Source organism: Nelumbo nucifera, chromosome 6, assembly GCF_055504915.1.
Source record: "Nelumbo nucifera cultivar China Antique chromosome 6, China Antique-T2T, whole genome shotgun sequence".
NCBI lineage: Eukaryota > Viridiplantae > Streptophyta > Magnoliopsida > Proteales > Nelumbonaceae > Nelumbo > Nelumbo nucifera.
In genome coordinates, this window is record NC_142654.1 from 16,107,647 (window position 1) to 16,128,633 (window position 20,987).

General features: G+C 38.3%; 1 protein-coding gene across 9 annotated transcripts; it reads right to left on the reverse strand.

The window, feature by feature from the left end:
- Positions 1-8,591: 8,591 nt before the first annotated feature.
- LOC104590188 (bZIP protein) lies at positions 8,592-17,698 on the reverse strand. 9 transcript variants are annotated; one of them, XR_016077788.1, is made up of 6 exons: positions 16,088-17,698; positions 14,709-14,784; positions 11,345-11,471; positions 9,945-10,062; positions 9,488-9,700; positions 8,868-9,009 (listed from the first exon to the last, which is right to left on the reverse strand). XR_016077788.1 is itself a non-coding variant. In XM_088890587.1 (5 exons), exons 1-5 carry the CDS (start codon positions 16,636-16,638, stop codon positions 8,837-8,839), a joined length of 813 nt encoding a protein of 270 aa, XP_088746713.1. In that variant the 5' UTR covers positions 16,639-17,698; the 3' UTR covers positions 8,592-8,836. The 9 variants fall into 9 exon arrangements, 8 of the variants coding, with proteins under 8 accessions (XP_088746713.1, XP_010247076.2, XP_010247053.2 ...); XM_088890587.1 differs by lacking the exons at positions 9,488-9,700; positions 9,945-10,062 and having other exon boundaries at positions 8,592-9,009; positions 16,088-16,454; positions 16,569-17,698; XM_010248774.3 differs by lacking the exons at positions 9,488-9,700; positions 9,945-10,062 and having other exon boundaries at positions 8,592-9,009; positions 16,088-16,710; positions 17,509-17,689.
- Positions 17,699-20,987: the final 3,289 nt, after the last annotated feature.

Sequence of the window (20,987 nt, forward strand, 5' to 3'; positions counted from 1 at the left end):
GGAGTTCGCAAGGTGTCAAGTAGATTTGCCCTGCACTTTGAATCTTGGTTCTGACGGCGCGAGGTGCGTTGTCAGGGTTCCTTGGGTTTCTTCGAGCGTCTATTAGACGGGAAGCGCGCTGGCCTGCCTAAACGCTGACATATGTGGCGGCGCGCGCCTAGAAGGTCGCCCCGGCATTTTTTAATCCGAAGGGCATGACCTTGTAGCAGTACATGCCGAATTCGGTTATGAAGCTGGTTTTTTCCTCATCGGACTGGTCCATCCTGATTTGGTTGTAGCCCGAGTAGGCGTCCAGGAAGCTTAGCAACTCATGTCCCGAGGTCGCGTCCACTAGGCGGTCAATTCTGGGGAGGGAGAAGCAATCTTTCGGGCAAGCTCGGTTCAAGTCTGTGTAGTCGACACACATGCGCCACCTGCCGTTCGCCTTTTTTACCAGCACTGGGTTGGCCACCCAGCTTGGGTAATGGACTTTCCTTATGAATTCTGCTGCGAGGAGCTTCTCGACCTCCTCGTCGACCGCCCTCCAGCGCTCTAGGGCTAAGTTGCGTTTCTTTTATCTAACGGGTCTGACTATATGGTTAGTATTAAGTTTGTGAGTTATCAGGTCGGGGCTAATATCGGGCATGTTGGCCGCGGACCAGACAAAAATATCTAAATTTTGAAGTAAAAAGCTCACCAGTTCGGTTCGTAGGGGTTCCTCGACGGAAGCATCGATCTATAGTGTGCGAGCTGGGTCCGTAGCCGAAGTCGGACTGCGACCGTTTCCTCTGTGGGCGAAGCTCATTCCTCGCCTTGCTCCGCAGGCCGCTCCAGTTCAAGGTCGTCGGCCACCTTGGTTTTTCGCTTCAGGGTGGCAACATAACACTTGCGGGACCAGAGCTGGTCGCCCCGCGCTACCCCCACACCGAAGTCCGTAGGGAACTTCATGGCCAAATAGTAGGTGGAGACCACCGCCTGTAGGATATGCGTGATTGGCCGCCCTATTATGGCATTGTATGGGGAGGGGGTTACGACCACCAGGAAATCATGGTTGAGTCTGACCGCACAAGGCCATGTGCCAACTTCCACAGGTACTGTTATTTTTCCGAGGGGCTTGACTTCCTCTCCGCTGAAACCCACCAGAGGAGTGTTCGCGGGCTTCAGCTCGCTCCTCTGTAACTGTAGCTGGTCAAATGCTGATTTGAAGAGGATGTCCGCTGAGCTGCCCGAATCTACGAGTACGCGTCTGACCTCGAAGTCGCTGATCCTTAATTTAATGACAAGCGCGTCATCGTGGGGGTAGTGGACCCCTCACGTGTCGTCTTCCGTGAAGAAGATTGGTTCTTCGGTCTTTGGTCTTTTTGGGGGGTTCCGTTTCTCGAGGGCCGCTTCGTGAACTGAAGTCCGGGCTGCTGCCGAGGTACACCCTGCTACCACCGAACCTCCCACAATTACATGGATGGTTCCCCGAACTGGCCTCTCTTCCGGAGGCTGTCGCTACAACGGTTCAGCAGGTCTGCAGCTAGACTCGGGGGCATCCTTTTCGAGCTCCCCTTGCCGACCTGCCTTATTGTTATTATTGTTATGCTGTACAAAATTTCTTAAGTATCCGCGACGGATTAGTCCCTCTATCTTGTCCCGGAGATTATTACACTGTTCGGTACTATGACTGTGGTCTCTATGGAAACTACAATACAAATTCTTATTTCTCTCGTTCGGAATTCCCTTTAGGCGAGGTGGCCACTTAACATATGGGGCATCCTTGATTGTCATTAAGATCTCGGTCCGCCTTGCGTTTAACGGCGTGTAATCCGTCCGAACTGCTAGGGGAGCTCGGAATGATTGGTTTGGCTTTGACTCTCGGGCCGGGTTTTTTCTGTCGACTGGGTTGGAGGGCTCGCCTTCCTTCTTTCTTTTCTCTTTCCCGCTTTCGGTTCGTTGGTTGATTTCTTCCTCTGTCCTCATGAACTTGTCCGCGAGCTTGAGGAATTCAACCACGGTTGCGGGCTGGTTAGCTACCATGTGCCACTTGAACTCTTTGTGCGTTACTCCTCTCTTTGCCTCTGAGCTCTGACAAGACACGGGTGGCAGTTCGGTGACTTCGCCGGCGCCTTCGTTGTTGAGTGGGCCTGATACTGGCGCTGCTGGCCTCCGTGTTGCCGAGCTCGTCGGGCCGGGAATGCTGGTAGTCTGCTGCCAGGGCGCCGAATCGGTTTTCCGTGAGCGGGAACTCGAGCTTGGAGCGCCGAGGTGCCGATCTTGCGGGCGAGGTTCCCGACCCGCCTGCGAGCTGTGAGGCGGGGTTGATTTTTCTCTCCCTTCGGCCTGGGGACGAGGCCTGGCTGTTAGGGGGGTTCTGGGGCCGGGAGGCCTTTCCTTTGTAGGGGCGTCCATCCTGCTGGGAGGCCTTAACCGGCCTCGGAGCAGGGTGCCGAGGTGGAAGTAGTGGTTGGTTCTGCGGTAGTTGGGGGAACTGCTGTTGATAGTGATACTGGGAGATGTTGTGCAGTACTTGGTGCTGATGAAGCTGGTGTTGCTGGAACTATTGCATTTGGGCTTGCATTGCCCTTATGCACTGCATCAAGTTGTCCAACCGGTTTTGGCTGGCTGCCAGGGGGATGACAGTTGGTTCAGTAAAGGTGGTCTCAATTGGGGGAGGAAAGGGGATGCTCGTGGCAGGAAGGTTTACGGGCGCCACTGCTTGTGGCGCATTCAAGCTGTGAATCCCATCCACCGAAAGGGGGATGGTGAACTATCCAACGCACACCACGGGGACTTGAAGTTGTTCCCCGGTGGTGTTTGTCTCTGTGCCACGTCCGGCGTTGCTGGAAGAAGCCATGAGTGTTGGATTTTTTGAAGAAAAGAGGTTATGAGAGTTTGGGGGGAGGCTTTTTGAAGCATTTTCCCACAGACGGCGCCAATTGATGATGCGCAATCCGGCCGGTCTTAGCTGTCAGCGGCCTTGCCTCTGAACTTAGTAGCAGGGAACCTGAAAGGGAGGAGATGCGAGGGGAACCCGGTGTAAAGACTCCGAAGCTCAAGTTAGAATCCTTCAAAGGCAAGATAAAACTAGATAGCGCAAAGTTTGCTTACCTCCTCTTTGGGGGGGGGGGGGGTGGAGAGCCTTTTATAACCACCTCGCGCACTCACTCCTAGACTTCTGTCAGGTCGGGAATGATTACTTCCGTGCTTCTGCCAGTTCGGGCGTCATTGCCTCTGCTGGGGCAGAACCGTCACTACTCTTTTTGTCGGAGCCATCTCTGTAACTGGAGATGGCGGTGGCAGGTGACGGTGGTAGGTGGCCGTTAAAGTGCGGCCGTCAAGCGTCAGATCCCAAGTCAGTCAGGTGCGCCGCCCCTGGATACGGACTCCTTCGGTGTCAGGTACGGTGTGATTTGTCCAGTTCAATGCTCTGGAGGCAAAGTGCTTGGAGCGGTGTGCGAGGCGAAGTCTTGAGTTCAGATAGGGGGGGTGTCCCGAACTGCCATGAGACGGGCCAGTTTGGGTCACTGCTTTGTGTGTCTCGGGGCCAAAGGAAGAGTTCGGGCTCCCCATAGGGAGTTCGGGCTCTTAGTAGGGAGTTCGAGCTCTTAGTAGGGAGGTCAGGCTCCTTTTAGGGAGTTTGGGCCCCTTGTAGGGAGTTCGGGCTCCCCTTAGGGAGTTGGTCTCCTCGAGGGGAGTTCGGTCTACTGGTCTCTTCCCTTTGGTGTTTGCACCTTGGGTATGCTGCTTTAAGTGCCGAGCTACTTGTTTTTTGCCACGTGGCGTGATTGCGAGGTCGGGCCAAATCTTCCTTCATCACCATCCATGACATTGACGGCATGACGGGGAGATAACGCAGCAAAAAGATGATTAGAAAGCACCTCCACGCATGACTAATCAGTTTGTTGAACTTGAAATGGATTCCACCCATTTAAAATCCGTGCCCCACTTTGCCATGGCACGAAGCCATGAATCTCACCTTAACACCAATGAAGTGGTTACGGATGGGCCAGTCAGTCAGGTTAAGGTACTCTCTGGCATGGCCTAACCTGAATTTAGGTCGGCCTGCCATGGCACGGCACGCGGACCGTGCCAAGCCTGGCACGATGGACTAAGCCGTGTTGGGCCTAGGGTTTCACAGGCTAGCATGATGAACTAGTCCTTGGGGGGTTTCCAATGGCTAGTTTTAGCTTTTTGAGGTTTTTTTTTTACAGAAATACCCCCCAATATCTATAAATAGTTGTATAGGTGGGGTATTTATGTATTTTGATTTTGGAGGGAGAAAGAATGACACAAATGCCCCTCATTAGGTAATATAACAGCTAGTTTGAATGAGTATTTTGGGTAAAGTGATAAATGACTTTACAATGACCAAAATAGCCCTTCCCAAAAACTAAAAAACAGCTAGTTTTTAAGGTATTTTAGGCAATTGAATTATTTTCAATTTCTATAAATAGTCTTATCCTCCACCATTCTCATTGCTCCAATTCAACAATTTTCTTAAAATATTCTCTAGTTCCCATACTCTCTCAAGTATCAGTCTCTCATACATTCTCTGATTCTCCAATTCTCAACTTTATTGAAGTTTCAACAAGAAGAAGGCTTGTTCAACAATTCAAGTATCTCAACTCTCAAGTTAGCAATTTGGGATGCTTGGACTCTTGGAGTTGAAAGGTTTCAACCATTAAAATCAAGTTGAGATTCCAAACCAGCAATCTGAGTAAGTGCAATTAAATTAATTTTTATTTTTTTAGAATTTAAAAAAATGGTTGACTCCTCCCAAAACCAATTCCCCAACATGTTCAATGTCAACAATATCCAGTTGCAGCATAGTAGTTTTAGCACCGATATGGATGCTATTGATATTGACGGAACTTCCACCTCTAGTACTGATACTAGGGGAAAGAAAAAGAAGGCCACTAAGTTGATTAGCCCAATTTAGAAAATATTTAAAATAGAGGAGGTTCAGGAGAAGGGAAAAAGAGTTGTTTGCCAAAGATGTAGGAAAGAGTTTAGCTATTGTATCAAGGGTGGTACTGGCCATTTGGGCAGACATTTGCTCACCCATGAGAAAGAAGAAGAAGAAGAAGAAGAAGAAGAAGAAGAAGAAGAAGGGAGAGAAACAACACAAACACAAATTGGGTGGGGTTTGGTACTTTTAAATATTCTCAAAAAAATGAGACAAGAATTAGCAAAATACATTGTACATGCTGAATAACCATTTTTGTTAGCTGAAGATACTAAACTGAAAATTGGTTACATAATTCTGTAAATCCACAATTTAAAAAAGTTTCTAGGAATACTATTAGATTAGATGCTTTAAAATTTTTTTATTCATATAAACAAAATTTAATTTATATGTTATCAAACTTTAATTCTAAAGTTGCAATTACTTCTGATATTTGTATTTCTAAATTTAACATAAGTTATATTTGTGTTACTAGTCATTTTATTGATGAAAACTGACATTTAAATAAAAGAATTTTAAGTTTTACTAGGCTTGAATGGCTACATACTAGCCTAGTTATTGCTACAAGTATTTAAATACTTTACATGCTTATGGAATTTACAATAAATTATTTTCTATTAGTTTTGACAGTGCTAGTAATAATGGTTCAGCAATAAATATTTTAAAATCTCAATTAAAACCATGTTTAAATAGTAAAATTTCATATCAGATGTGCATGTCACATCTTAAATTTATATATTTAGGATGCTTTAAATACTATTTCTACTCATATTTTTAATATTAGAAATTGTGTTATATATATTAAAAGTTCTGGAGCTAGAAAACAAGAATTTAAATATTTATGTCAAAATTATGGTTTGAAATATAAACATTGTATATTAGATGTTAAACATAGATAAAATTCTACTGCTATGTTAGAAGGTTGTATTTCTCACAAACAAATTCTTAGTGATTTTTATAATTGAAAAATGTCTATTGATATTATATTTGAGGAAGACTGGGATATGGCAATTTGTATAAAAGATTTTTTAAAACATTTTTATGATGCAACTAATGAATTATTAGGTATTTATTATCCAACTAGTTGTAATTTAGCTTATCAATTAATGATGATTAGTGATTGTTTTGCAAAATATAGAAAGAATCCACAATTTAAAAGTATTGTTGAAGTAATGAAAAATAAATTTAAAAAATATTGGGAGAACATTTCTCTTCTTTATTGCATAGCTATAATATTAGATCCTAGGATTAGGAAAGATGGTTTAGATATTTTACTTGAAACATATTGTGAAAATATAAATATTGAAATTGGAAATAAAAAAGAAGAAATTAATAATTTATTACTTGAAATGTATAGTTTATATGAATTTGAAGTAATAGGGAATAATAAAAAATTTACAATTTATACAGCTACATCTTCTACTTTTGAGCTTAAGTCCAATAGTGGAAGAGAAAAACATTTTTATTTAATAAGTAAGAGGAAGAAATCCACTACCTCGACAACAATCTCATTTACTAAACTTAATTTTTATTTACAAGCAAATTTTTCTACTTTAGGTGATTCTTCCTTCACCTTGGAGGGAACAAATAATTTTGATATTTTAGCTTAGTAGAGTGAAGATGCAAAATATTATCCAGTTCTCGTCGCCACGGCTTGTGATCTACTAACCCCTTCAGTGTCTATAGTTTCATTAGAGTCTTGTTTTAGTTAGGTACTAGGTTGTTAGACGACAAGAGAATCTATATGAATGATGAAAGTCTACAGATGTGCATCTACTTTAAAGATTGATTGAATGCTAAAGATAGATTATAAAACAAAGGAGGGCATGGCACTACACCTTATGTTTCACTAGAATCAGATGATCAAAGTCAAGAACAATAGGAAAAAATGATGAAATCAATATTTTTTGTATGCTCAATAGCTATATAACATTTTTCAAATTATTGTAAATTTTGTTTTAATTTTAATTAATTTTTTTAATAACATAATTTTTTATCTTCAATTTGTAACTATATTGTATTTTTATATTTTCTTAATTTATTTCATTTTCCAATTTTCATATTTCATTCATCCAACCATTGTATGATTTGTATCATTCAAATTTAAATGAAATAAAATTTCTATTTTTCTTCCAATTTGTTATTCACTTTGAGTCTTTGCCTCATTGACTTCTTATTTGATTAAGTTTTTTTTTTTCATTTCTTTGTTAAATTTCTTATTTTTATTCAAATAGTTCCCAAAGGAAAGTTAAATATTTAAATATTTTAGTTTTACTTAGCAAAGAAATAAAAAAAAAATCAAAATGTAAAAAAAAAAAAAACAGAATGGCCTGATTTAGCCCATGCCCAAGGCCCTGCCTATGGCCTAGCCCGACATGGCCCAAGCCCATGGCACGACCTGCAACCTGCCCCACCTAGGCCCACGACATGGCATGACACGGGCCCGCACTGGCTTGGGTCGTGGGCCATGTCAGGCCAACCCCCAAATTATCCCTGGGGAGGGTGGCATGGCCCGCACTTTGCGTAGGCTGCAAGCAGGCCCAACACGGTCCGCTTTACACCTCTATGCACTCTCTCTTCATATCACAATCAAGGTTCAAAATTTTAATATGTATCAATCGATAGTATCAGGGACTTCCCAATATATGCCCCTACAATGGGTGTTTTGGGGTTTAACCTGGTTCAGGGGGTAAACAGGCCTTAAACTGACCCCTTTGAACCAGATTTAAAAAAAAAAAAAAAGTGAAATGAGCCTCGATATAGGCCGATACGCCTCTACCAACATATCAACCATATCGATAATTTGAACCTTGATCACAATTTACAACCTCCTGGTGTTTGGAATCAATACTGAAAAGTAACACATCTAAAGAGATCAGCTTCCATCAGAGCAAGCCCATGCTCACACCATCCCAACAGCCTCTTGCACCCTTGCGACGGGAATATCTCCCCATGAAATAAAACATGAGTGTGAAACTATTCCCAATGCAAGACAGTAAAGAATGTTTGAATGGGTATTGCCCTAATGAAAGCCAAACTCGCATCTAAAAAAACATTTTTTTTGAAAAATGCCTGATATTAAAGCCTATATAGCAGCAAATAGCACATGCCTATGCAGCACCATTTTCTGAGAAAATGCCTCTCAGGAAGCGGCATTAGTTTACCACCCCATGCAGGTGATGCTTTTTGTAAATACCATCCCAACTGGTCTCTTAGTTTTTGGCCAGGTCGCCAGGACCACACCAATAAGTGCTTATATGCATTTGGAAAATAAGCCCGAATACTTATTCGAGAAACATATTTTTAAGTACTTGTTTCTTTTCTGGCATGTCTTGACCCGCCATGTCATTTTGAAAATACCTGTCCCCTGTGCTTTTTCACCAAACACTCATGAGTGATTATTAGAATAAACACTTATTTTTCAAATAAGCACTCCCTGACTCCGCCGCCCGCCCATAAGACAAGATTATATCACTGACAAGTTGAGAAATTGATTGTTACCAACTTAACACCCCCTCAACAGTTCAATTGGTCTATCAGAAAAAGAAGAATAGCTAATTAACTCAAAACTGTATTAACATCACTGTAGGTGCATGCATGCTTGTGACGAGCATCTCATTGTCTGTTTCATAAGCATATGTACGTATATAATTAACCAGGCTTTTAGCAAGGAAAAATACTTGCTTACTTGCATTCTTGTACAATGCAGAGGTCCAAGCATTGATTCCTAGTTCGTGGAATACCAAGTAGGAGATTATTTACAGGCAATAGTTGCATGATAACATAGATAGCTAGCTACCTGAAAATTAGTAAAACTTCTGCTTAATTCCTCAGACGAGGGAGAAATTGATCGAGGTCCGATATCTTCAAAGCCAAATTACCATCTGAAACCATGCTTCAGTGCAACTAGTTTTCACCAAGACTAAGTTTTCCAATGTCTAACATCTGCCAACTACTGTCTGAGATTATTGCATCAATGGCAGATCCTGTGCGACGACACACAGTAGTCTTGCTCTTCAGATGATTTATGTAGCATACTTTCAATCTCTCAACTTCCTTCCTCAGAGTTTGATATTGACCTGCAATAAGGAAAAACATTGAACATGATAGGAAAAAGTTAACTTCATTTTATTTGTTCTACCACTAATTCACTAAAGGTGAAAGAGATAAAGTAGAAACGACTTCGAACAGCTACTAAATAAGATAAAAAAATATATATGCTGAAGTTTTCACCATTACCAAAATGGCCGCAATTTCAAATAATGAGCTGGCACACTAACGTGGTATTCAATTTGTGGTTCTAAAAGGTGGTAATAAAATGACGAGGCATTTTTTGAACCAGACAATAGAGGCTTTACTACTCATGGTTCATTTCTTGAACTATAACATGTGAGTATTGATTGCATTATTCATGTCCAGAGATAGTTTCAGCTCTTATTGAGATTGGAGCATTCTTGGCGTGTGACACACCATGTGTTATGTCATGTTTATATCAGCAAACCATGTATTCTGGGTTAAGAATGCAATAAATTGAAGAGTTTAGGAAGGGGATTTTACTGGTTTTGAAATCATGAGTTGCTGCTTCCAGAACCACCAACAATATAGCCAAATGCAAGAAAACAAGATTTCTCATTCTGGAACCAGCTGGAACACAAGCAAACCACAAACCCAACACACCCTAAGTGGTCCCAACTGAAGATGTATAATGCCTATAACTTCCAGTGTGTCGCATGTTATACAGATCAGGACCCACCAAAGAATGAGTCTCACCTGCAAAGGCCAAAAGAAAGTGCATGCATAGGAGATCATAATACCCTTTTTCACTTCTAAAATCCTACAAACTTTACAGTTAGAGAAATTTGGAATAGGCCATTCCACCATAAGTGAGGGCCTTTTGTTGGGCAGTCTTTCACCAAAAATTAGCACTTGTGAGATGTTGAAAAGGAAAAGATTTGGATGGTGTATATCCCCACACATTTTGTCTCTTCTGCAAAGCAAGCGGGTAGACCCTTACCACTTGCAAATCTCCTATTCTTTTGCTGCAGGCATTCCAGATTTGCTTCTTAGGCCTTCTTGAATACCAGTGGGTGTGCCCCCTTCAGATTTGAGCAGCATCTCCAACTCATCCTATCCTGTTGCTCTTCAAAAATAAGATTATGTGGAGAAGTGCTATGGGAAGCATGACAAAGAAAGATTGAGAAGCTCACTCGCTCATTGAAACCATCAAAAAAGTGATACAATGGGTCAAGACAGATCATTGCATTTGAAGATATTTTAAGAGGATGGCCATGGATTGCTTAATCCTCAATGAGAGATAGGATAATTTCTAGATGGTACACACCCACATCAAATGCAACTAAGCTTTTTTTTATGAATTGCGGTTAAGCTTAATTTTGATAGCTGCAGTAAAGGAATTCCAGGCTCTGATGGGAATAGAGAATGTTTTAGAAATTATTAATGGGAGTATCCTTGTTTTATTCTCATCCCAATTGGCCATGCAAATTCCACAAAAGTTGAGAATTGGCGAGGTCTCTTAATTTATGAAATTTGGCAGTGGAAGGGGATTCTAATGTTGTAATTTAAGCTCACAAAATAATGGACTGATTATGGCACCATGAGAGAGGTGAGAACACTGGAAAGGGGCCTAATAATCAGTTATAGTTGGATATACAGATGACAGATCAGCTAATGAATTGACTGATGCATTGGCAAACAAGGGTAGATAGAGAAAATTTATTTTGGGCTCAGCTGGGAAAAGAAATGTTACTTAAAATGTTAATACCAAGGATATAAAGAAATGAGGTTAGGTGGCATAGGTTGGCCTATTTTGGGGATGCTTGGCATCTATGTAACTGTTACTCATTCTTTTCTATAATCAAAGTACCTTTACCAATAAAAAATAACACAGGTTTGCTAATATATCCTTAATTCCTAATTAATCTTTCACATTTAATTTCAGCAGGTTGGAAAAATAACACTACTGCTTCCTCCCCACCCCACCTGCTATAGACTTCGCACCCATTGAAACAAGATTGGGACATTCTTTGAGTTATGTAAATAACTTCTATGGTTCTGGTCAGACTACCTTAATGGCTTAACCATGAGAAGATAATTTCTACCAGAAATGCCAAATCATGAATGATGTATAATGACTGGTTCTGTCCAACTCCCTTAAACACATTCCAAATGTAGAGCAGTATGGATCACATATTCCTGTCTGTCTTATCATTTTGAAGATAGCATATCATTAAAATTCTTTGCTCTGCTCAATAACATGCCAGAGCCTTTGATTTTTTTTATAAGAATGTAAGCTACTTCCTTTGTCCTTCACTGTCCAACCTTAATGAGCCTCAATCTTCAAATAGAAAGATTCTCAGGAACCACAAATTTTGGTAAAAATGATAAAAGACATACCATCCATGATCAACTTTTCCTTCTGAAGGATGGCTATTTTCTGCTCAAGTGTGGTGTTTTCCATGGATAAAATAGCATGCCTCTGAAGTAGAGAACCAACTCGAGCAGCCAAATCAGACTCCAAACACTGCAAAAACATGAATCTCAATTTAAAATTTCTTTGAGAGCTTGTAGAAGAAAATGAATTAAAAGAATGAAAAAATAATAATAATACTCTAGGAAATGAAGAAATACAACATTGAGACCAACTTTTTGAAATCCGGATTTTGGACAAGACCACCCAGATGAACCAGGTCCACCAAAATTGGACCATTTTTTAGTTTGATTAAAACTGGGAAAAACCAGGACTTTTAAGATGAATTGCTGGTTAGACAGGCAATTGAACACTTTCAGAACTGATGCCCAGTCCAGTTATCAAAGCACATTGCTTAAGGCTAAAAATTAAACATGTCAACTTGAACATTTAGTTCAATTAGTTCACATAATGCAGCTCCATCATGACATTGCAAGCCCAATTATCATAATGTGAATGGAGCACATGATCCACAATGGTTTCTTTGATATTTGTTACAAGAACTTCAGGATGGGTATGCTACTCTGACCTAGATGCACTACACACTTGGAGGGTAATTGGGAAAGTAATCAGCTAGCAGACTTTTCCAATCCGGCTTGTGATTCTAGATTAACACAGGTGCTCACTGACCACAACTCTTCCTAGAAAGGTTCAAAATGTCATCTTTCTGGCCAGTATGCATTTGGCTAATGTTCATTTGTTACTTTGTTTTGGGAAAGAATTCGGCTGTGTGATTCTGACTTATTTATTAGGTTGCATTTGTGAGTGCTTCTTCAACAGGCTTTTTGTGCTTTTCAAGTTGGAGAAGCCAAAAGCCAGTCAAAAGATCGCTTGGTGAAAAAGCCCATCTGAAAAAGGACAGTAAAAAACTCCATTTAGCTAGTATACGTTTGCAAGAAGCTATTTTGGAAAAAAAATGGTGACCAGCCAAACACTAAAAAAGCACTTTTTCAGAAAGTGGATTTTTCAGAAGCCCTTTCAGACCAAAAAGCACACCCAAATGTGGCCTTACTCTTGTAACTAGTTTCTTCAGAGGTAAGATGCCTGCCTCCCCCATCTAGGTTCTCATTTTGTTTATTGAATGTATTTTTTCAATGAATTGATGCAACAGAGAGCTGAATCTCCATCTAGCTTTTCATTTAAATTTATAAGATTTAAGATAGGCACCCCTACACTTAGAGTTGGAGTAAAGATGGACCCAAAATTTGAGAATAAGGATAATAGACTACCTGATTAGGATCATAAAATATTTTAGAACTGATTAAACTCCAACCCTGTAAAATCCATAAGGCTGTTTTTCAATTTGGGAGAATGGAGTTTATGATTGAATGGATACCAGAAAGACTAGCCCCTTCTCTACCAATAAGAGTTACAGCACATCACAAAGTACATTTTCTCCCTATGACTCACTTTTTTGGAGGCAAACAGAAGAGCAGAGAAATAAGTGGATTTCATAGTAGTTTAGCATCCCACTTTTCCATCTCTGCCCTAATTCACACACAGCTTAATTTGGCACATAAGGTTTCTGATCATTCTGTTGAAATCCCAGAATCTGGTTGTAAGTGAATTCTAGAATCAGGAAATTAAAAACTTTGATTATAGATTTCTATCTATAGAAACCAACTTAAATGCATCACATTCTTTTTCTATAGGTAAAATGAACCACATTCTTGATGCAACATATTTATGAAAAGAATCAAGATTGTATCCAAAAGCCCTTAGGGTCATAACACAACTACCAACCTAGTAAAATAATTTCTAATAGAGTTGATACCAGACTTTCATTCCCAAGTACCAGTCTCAGACACAAAATAGACATGGGTATGGGATATGTGTTGGATCTGCCGAATCTGTGTCTTTCCAGTGCCTAGTTTGAATCGGTTGTGAATGTATCCACTTAATAGGCCACATACCTAACATAAACTATTAACCGATTTTCTTAAAATAGACGTTGCAATTAAAGGATTAAACTGCTTAGTATGTGGAATGTGGATGCTCTGTATATTTGCCATTTTCCAGGGTTTTGATTATCATGTTACAAGTTCATTTATTTGCTTTGTTTTGTTATTGATACTTCACTTTTTGGATATGAAAAACAGAATATGTCTAAACTAAATATAGCTTAATTACACAATTGGAAAAGTTTTATCATCCAGTGTATGACGTGTTTGTATATTGACCGGCAGATTACTTTTTTGAGGTCAGACAGATCCAAGTCCAATATACATACCCACATCCAACACCTATACTCAAACTCCTGTAAATGCATGTAAGAGAATTTGGAACAGCCACACTCTTTTAATGTCCAAACACATAATGGGAAAAAAAAATCTAATGGTTAATCATCTTATCTGGCTATTTTAGGTAACAGGAAATGTTGTGAAATATAGAATGGAACATAAACTTGCAACCGCTATTTAACCAAAAAAAAAAAACAATTCCAATATTAAGATTTCATTTCTTCATTTCTCAAAAAAAAATAATAAAGTTGCAACGGCTCGGATTCCAAGCAGTCAAGAAACTCTTGGTACATAAATGTAACTGCTTTTAAATGTTTATAAATAGCATTTTTATTGGGTCATCATCATCATCCAAGCCTTATCCCAACTAATATGAGGTCAGCTACATGAATCCTGTTTTGCCATTCTGTTCTATTTAATGCCATATCCATTGTTAAATTATGTGTACTTAAATCATTTTCTTACTACTTCACCCATGTCCTTTTTGGTCCACCCCTATCTAGCCCCTTCAACTTGCAACAGATCAATTCTTCTTACAGGTGCTGTTGATGGTCTTCTACGCACATGACCAAACCATCTTAATCGACCTTCTCTCATTTTATCACCTATTGGAAGCTTGGAGCTACTCCTAGGTCCCTTCAAATGATTTCATTTCTGGTCCTATCCTTTCTAGTTTTTCCACTCATCCATCTTAGCAGTTAGCATATGCATTTCTTCCACACTCAGCATTTTTATTTCTATTTATACTTTTTTCAATGTTCTTTTTTTCCATTTTTCATGTTCACATCTTGGATAGTCTGTTACCAAAAAAAGCTTAGATGGTCAAATCATTCAAATATTGAACCCCCAGTCATGTTGGTTCCACCTCCACCTCCACCTCTAGATCGTTTAAGTGAGAAGATATCTTTTATGACACATCATTGGAAAGATCTCCACTCAAGTGCTTATCAAGTGCAAGCCTTTTTTCCCTGTTGACCTATAAGGCTACAAGTACAAGCCAATATTTCATCAGTATAATTCCATAAGACTAGTCTATCTTGTAATGGCTAACCTGAAGAAGATTAACAGTCCTTTCAAGTTCAGCAATATACTGAAGCTTTCGAACCCTTGATCGCTGTCCTGAGTGCCTGCAAAAAAGGTCAATAACTTCAACAACTGCTAAATACAATCTTGATTTTGTCAAAAGTCTTTATAGCATTGACGTAGATAACAATGTTTTAGAACTGCAGATAACTATTGGGCCATGGTTGAAACAAGACCTGAAATTTTCAGCCTGGTCCCAGCCCCATATGAGATTTAAAGCACAACTACATTGTTGTGCCAGCTGACTGAACTACATGAAAGGCTCAGCCACTCAGGTCAGACCTCTTACCCAAGCAGGCATACCTATCCAGCCAACTGACATGGTCGGCTATCAATCTTGAGTTCCAAAATGTTAAGTACAGGCATCAAAGTAGGTATTAAATAGAAAGAAGGTCATGTTAAAATTGTAGTTTCCAAATTTATATTCTAGAGTCCATCAAAACAAAGAAGAATATCAGTACGATGAGCAATAAGCCCCAATGACGTAGTTAGCTGGCTAGTTGGCACCCCTTCCTTCTAAGAGGCACAAGTTCAAACCCACAGAAAAGCAGGCAATCCACATTGCATGATCTAGTGGGGCCTGCATGGATCCGTGCTATCCTACCCCCACAACAATTTTGACAGCTATTTTACCTTTTACCGGGCTAGATGTCCTATAAAAAATCAAACTAAAGATTTAGAAACTAATCTAAATTGTCCAAACGGCATGCCAAATTCAATTGTTGATCTTGCCCATTGAATTACCATGCCAAAATTCAACCTTTTTATCATCATCATCCATGTCTTATCCTAATTGTATGGGACCGGCTACATGAATCCTGTTTTTCCAATCTGTTCTCAACAAATCTAATTAATGTTTTGCCATTTTGATATCTAAGACCTTATTTGGGCTGTCTAGATGACATGCCAAGATCTAGCCATTCATACGTCCCAACTCTTAGTGTAGATCCTTTGGCAGTACACAAACACCTAACTTTTGATCAAGATCACTTAAATGCAAACCTAACTCCCATATAATTTGCACGATTGTATGGTTGATCTAGACCTTCCAAATGGTGTGCCAACACCTAACTTTGTTTTCTCATGTGCATGTGTGACTATTCAAGGTTGAAGCCAATGGTTTTCCAATAATTGATATCAAAGCTCGTGGCTGCACATAATAGATGCATTTACAGCATACAAGAAAGCACATGTTAGACAATTAAAAACAATTCACGTACTACAGAGTTACTAGATGCCAATGCAGCATAAAATTGTTTTAAAAGTTATGCACATGAAAATTTGGGATGAAAATTGTTGAAAGACTTAATGCTTTGACAGGAAAGGATAGAGTTTAACGTGTCTAACCGTTTTGCTGCCTTTGTCTCAGAATGAAGCTCATTGTTCAAACCACAAGCACCTCCCTCCAAATAAGACTGAGCAGTTTCAGGAATGCAGAGATTCTTAGATGAATGCTGCAAAGGTGTTTGAGGAACATATTCTGATAGTGCTGAAACTATTGAGTCTTTTGAATGGGTTAGATTACTCCTGCACCGAGGAGAGTTAGGACCATATATACATGCAGCCTCCATACCAGTACCAGTTTCATCAGAGATGGTATTTTTAATGTCAGCATTGGAAGTTAGATTCAATGATGCAGGCGCCTCTAAAAGAGTTAACGAATCACTGGCTGACCGGCGATGAATGATCCCCTTCAAATTCGTGTCAGAATCACCTAACAGGTCATCAAGCCAAGAGGGTTGTTCTTCCAAGATGGAGCTCTGGGAATGAAACCGATGGTGGTGAAGGTACAGTTCACCATTTCCCTGTAGAGTTTGAGAGACAGTACCTTGGGTGCTGCAAGAACTAGCCCTGTTCTGAGGCGGGCACCGAGGGGGGAGGTGAGCCTGCCTTGACATTGTACACTAAATTACAATGTATAGATCACTACTTGTTTAAGTCAGCCATGGTTAAGCTTCCTGTTACTTCTTCTGTAATAGAAGTATCCGGCAGGTTCTATTAGTAGCTTACTCGGATGCTTCCGCCAGCATTTCAATGAAACTCATTTCTAGAAAACCTTTCCTTAACAAGTAAGAATTAATAAATGAAAAAACAAAACTAAGAATCTCCAGAAGAAACAAATGAAACCAGACAAAGTGAATTGAAACCAAGTACAATGAAGCCAATTAAAACAACCAGAGAAAATAAAAACCTCTGTTTTCAATAAAAGAAACCATGTAAAGTAAAGAAAACTCCAAATATAGCCGATATGATCGTATGAACTCAACAACTAAAAAGAAAATTACGGGAATAAAGTGCTCTAAAGAAATGAGCAGAACGACAAATGAAAAACGAAGACTTAACATAAGAGCTTTAGATTTTCTTCTACCATCAACACGACCCTAGAACACTAAAACAAGACAAGTTCACTCTCTTCTTCTTCCTCTTCTTCTTCATGAGTTCCGAAAAGGAACTTAAAATCAACCAAAACCGAAGAAAAAACGGCGAGAATCAACCACCCCAACTGCGGATTTCTGAGATAATGGTTAGAAAAGGAGATATAAAGCACATCCACCGTTCGCGGTCATTGAAACGGAAACAAAAACCAAAATGTAACAACCAGCAATTTTTTTTCAAAAAAAAAAGAAAAAGACAAAAATTTTATACCAACAAATCAAAATCAAAACAAAATACAACCCTGAAAGCGCTACAAGTACTAATACAAAAAAAGATCAGATATTTGGGGAGAAAAATCAAATTTTGTTGGTATTGTTAATATTTTCGCTTACCTTTTCTGTTTATATCTTTTGATTACCTTTTTCTGGATTGGAGGAGTAGAGACTAGAAAAAAAAAAAAAGGGAGGACAGAGGAGATATATTTAGATGGAGTAGAGGATAGAACAGAGAGCACGCCCTCCCACTCTGCTACTCAATTTGGTGTCGCTGGATGCCACTGGTATACTGAATGTAGTAAAGAAATAGTTAAAGAAAGAAAGGTTGTGGAGGGAGGTGGAGGGTGTACCGTGTACGCCATCTGTACGGGTTTGGCAGCTCGAAGCCCAATGTCCCCACCTTCCCTCACTTTTACGAATTTGTCCCCCTGCATTCTATGTTTTTCCTAATTTACCGAGTCCGAATCACCTTCCAGTCTTCCAACCCTCTACCAACACCGCACATCTCATACATGGCGGGCCTCAATTTCATAGTGAGATGTACGGTATTAGATGAAGTTGGGTTGGAAGAAGATCTCAACTCTAATCTACCTTCATTTTATTTCTTTATTTATAACGGATTAATTAAAACTTAAAAGTTTAAACTCCCCGTCACTTTTCTTTTAAACATACCCTCGCTTTTCAATACCTCCAAACATGATTTTCAAAACCGGACGGACCGGAAAAACTGGAAATCAGTCCAGTGATCGGTTCTATTTTCTTCAAAAATTAGATTTTTCATCAAAAACATTGATTTTGGTCAGCAAACCATTGCATCGAGCGGTTAATCATTCGAACCATTCAAACTGTTCAAATGATTTTGACCATTTTTTATTATTTTTATATTTTTGTTAAAACGGGCCAAACATTTGATTCAACAATCGAACCATTCGACCCAATAACTGGACCCCTGACCAATTCGATCACTGGGTCAGTTTTGAAACCATGCCTTCAAACATCCTTTTGGTGGAGAATCTCCATCTCCTTTGTATCTTAACGCTTTGGGGTATCAATTTTGCGGGAATAACAAGCACAAATGATTTTTTTAGTTTTTCTCACAAAAATAATTTTTTTAGCATAGAATTTTTTTCTCTCCTACTTTTGCTCTATTTTTTACTTGAATCTTTTTAATCAGCTCACTTTCCTTATAATCTTTTACTTAAATTTATTCGTAAATATCATTGTTCAAAATTAAAGGCCTTGTGACCATTATTGAGTTGTTGGGAGATGATGGAATTATTTTAGGAAATATTCATAACTAGTTTTCAATAAAATTTGAAGACTTACCAAAAGAAAAAAAAAATCATTGAGACTTCAAATGATCAAAAAATTTAACTTAGCATGGCAAAGTAGTAAATCAAAAAGTTTAACTAAGAAGTTGTTTATTATGTATATGCATAAAAGAGAATTGTTTTTTTCTTGGGCAGTTGACTATTACCTTTCAAGTAGTTGATTATTAAGTGACACTAGGCTAGATTATCACAACCAATCAACTATTGTCCCTTAGGTTGTGTTTGGTTTGAAGGAAAATAAGTAGGGAAAGGAAGGGAAAGGTAAGAAAACGTTTAGAAACCTTGTATAAGTTTCCTATCTTTCCTTGCCTTTCCCTACCTTTTCACTCAAACCAAACATACCATAATAGGTAATCAATTGTTAAGTGACACCCAATTCGGCTATCACAAGTTAGTTATTGGGGGTGCAGATTGGATTCCGATCCAATCTTATTTGGTCGAACTCAGATCACTCCCAGTCGGATCTTCGAATTGGATCGAATCATCGATCTGATAAAAAATCAGATCGGATTTAGAACACCCCTTATCAAATCCGATGTGTTATATATTTATAAATATATATATATATAATACATATATATTATTTATTTATTTATAAATATATTATTTATATTGTATTTTTATAAATTTGTTATATTTTTTATTTTTTATAAAAAACATGTATATATATAATGAAAATAATTAAAAAAGAAAACAAGTTAGATCAAATCAGATCCGATAAAATTCAAATTCAGATCAAGTCCTATCAAATCGGATTAGGTCCGACATGAACAATGTTAGATCAGATTCAAAATCAGATCCATTTGCATCCCTATTAATTACCACCTCTTTAGTAGTCAATTGTTACATTCAGTCCAACCTTGGATCATTTAAGTAATCGATTTTTACTATTTGGGAATTGATACCTTAGAGTTCCAAACTTAGAATTTTTATGATTTTGTTTAGAATAAAATCTGAAAAAAAAGCCTTAAATCCTTTTCTAACTTAATCATTAACGTTGTGGTGTAATCAAGGTAAATCTTAATTAAGTCCATAATACTGATTCTTGCAAATTGATTACATCAAATCTTAATGAGTGTAATAACTTTTGAAAACTTCTAGAACTTGATATCTTATTCTTCTTGTCCATAGATTAAGCTTGCATTCATTGGATAGGTTTTAGTCCATATGAGGGAATAGTTAGTATAATTGCATACTTAAAAGTGCAAATGATGTGGAGATTTTCTCTTTAACTAAAATACCCCTATCTTTAAATTCGATCCCTATCCCCTATCTAATTTTAAGGGCATTTGGACAATCATTTTTTATCACATTGAATTTCCTCTCATTAAATATTATTTTCAAAGTATTAACCCCCATTTTCTCTCATTAAATCATATATTTAAGGTTTTTTTTCTTACCAATAAATTTTACTGATCTATTCTAAATTTAGTACTTTATAATATCATGTTTTTCATTTTTTAAATTAACCCAAGAATACAATTAATCTTCCACCTAGGCGGTCTATAAAAAACTAAAGCATCTAGGTCAAGCGGATCAACCTATTATGTCATAATTAAACAACAAAAAAATTTAAATAAAAATACATACAAAAGTTAGAAAAAATTAAGCACATCCATAATATTTTCTATTAATTGTATTAAAAAAATAACTGTGATGTACAAGACTTGTTTTTTATTGACAATAGAAATGAAATACAAAAATTAACCGACCCAAAAATGAAATTGTTTTATTTGGTAGTAAGCAAACAATTCAACCTTTTTAGGGAAAATTTGTTAGCAATTGATGTCATAATTAAATAATAAAAATTAAAATAAGATAATATAAAACATTACAAAAAATACAAAAAATTTATAGAAAAAACATTTGAACACATCTCTACTATTTTATATTAATCATACCAAAGAAAAATAAATGCTATAAATAAGATATGTTTTTATTAATGGTGGAAATGAAATATAAAATCTAAAAACAATCCAATATTGAAATTGCTTTTCTATTTGTTGGCAAGTCAATAATTCAACCTTTTAGGTCAAATGCAATGCTTGCAAACTCTGTCCAGACTGAACGGTTGGACAATGAAAATTGAGAACTGATAGCCTTTTCGGTCCCAATTAAATAGTGGTTTTGGTGACCAAGTTAATCAGTAAATTGAGAGTTTTCGAGAATTCAAGTACTGCAGTGGCACATTTTGAAGTTTGGATAGTAAAGTAAGACTAACCTCAAAGTACAACAATGAAGGGGAGCTTTAGATAATAACCCTAG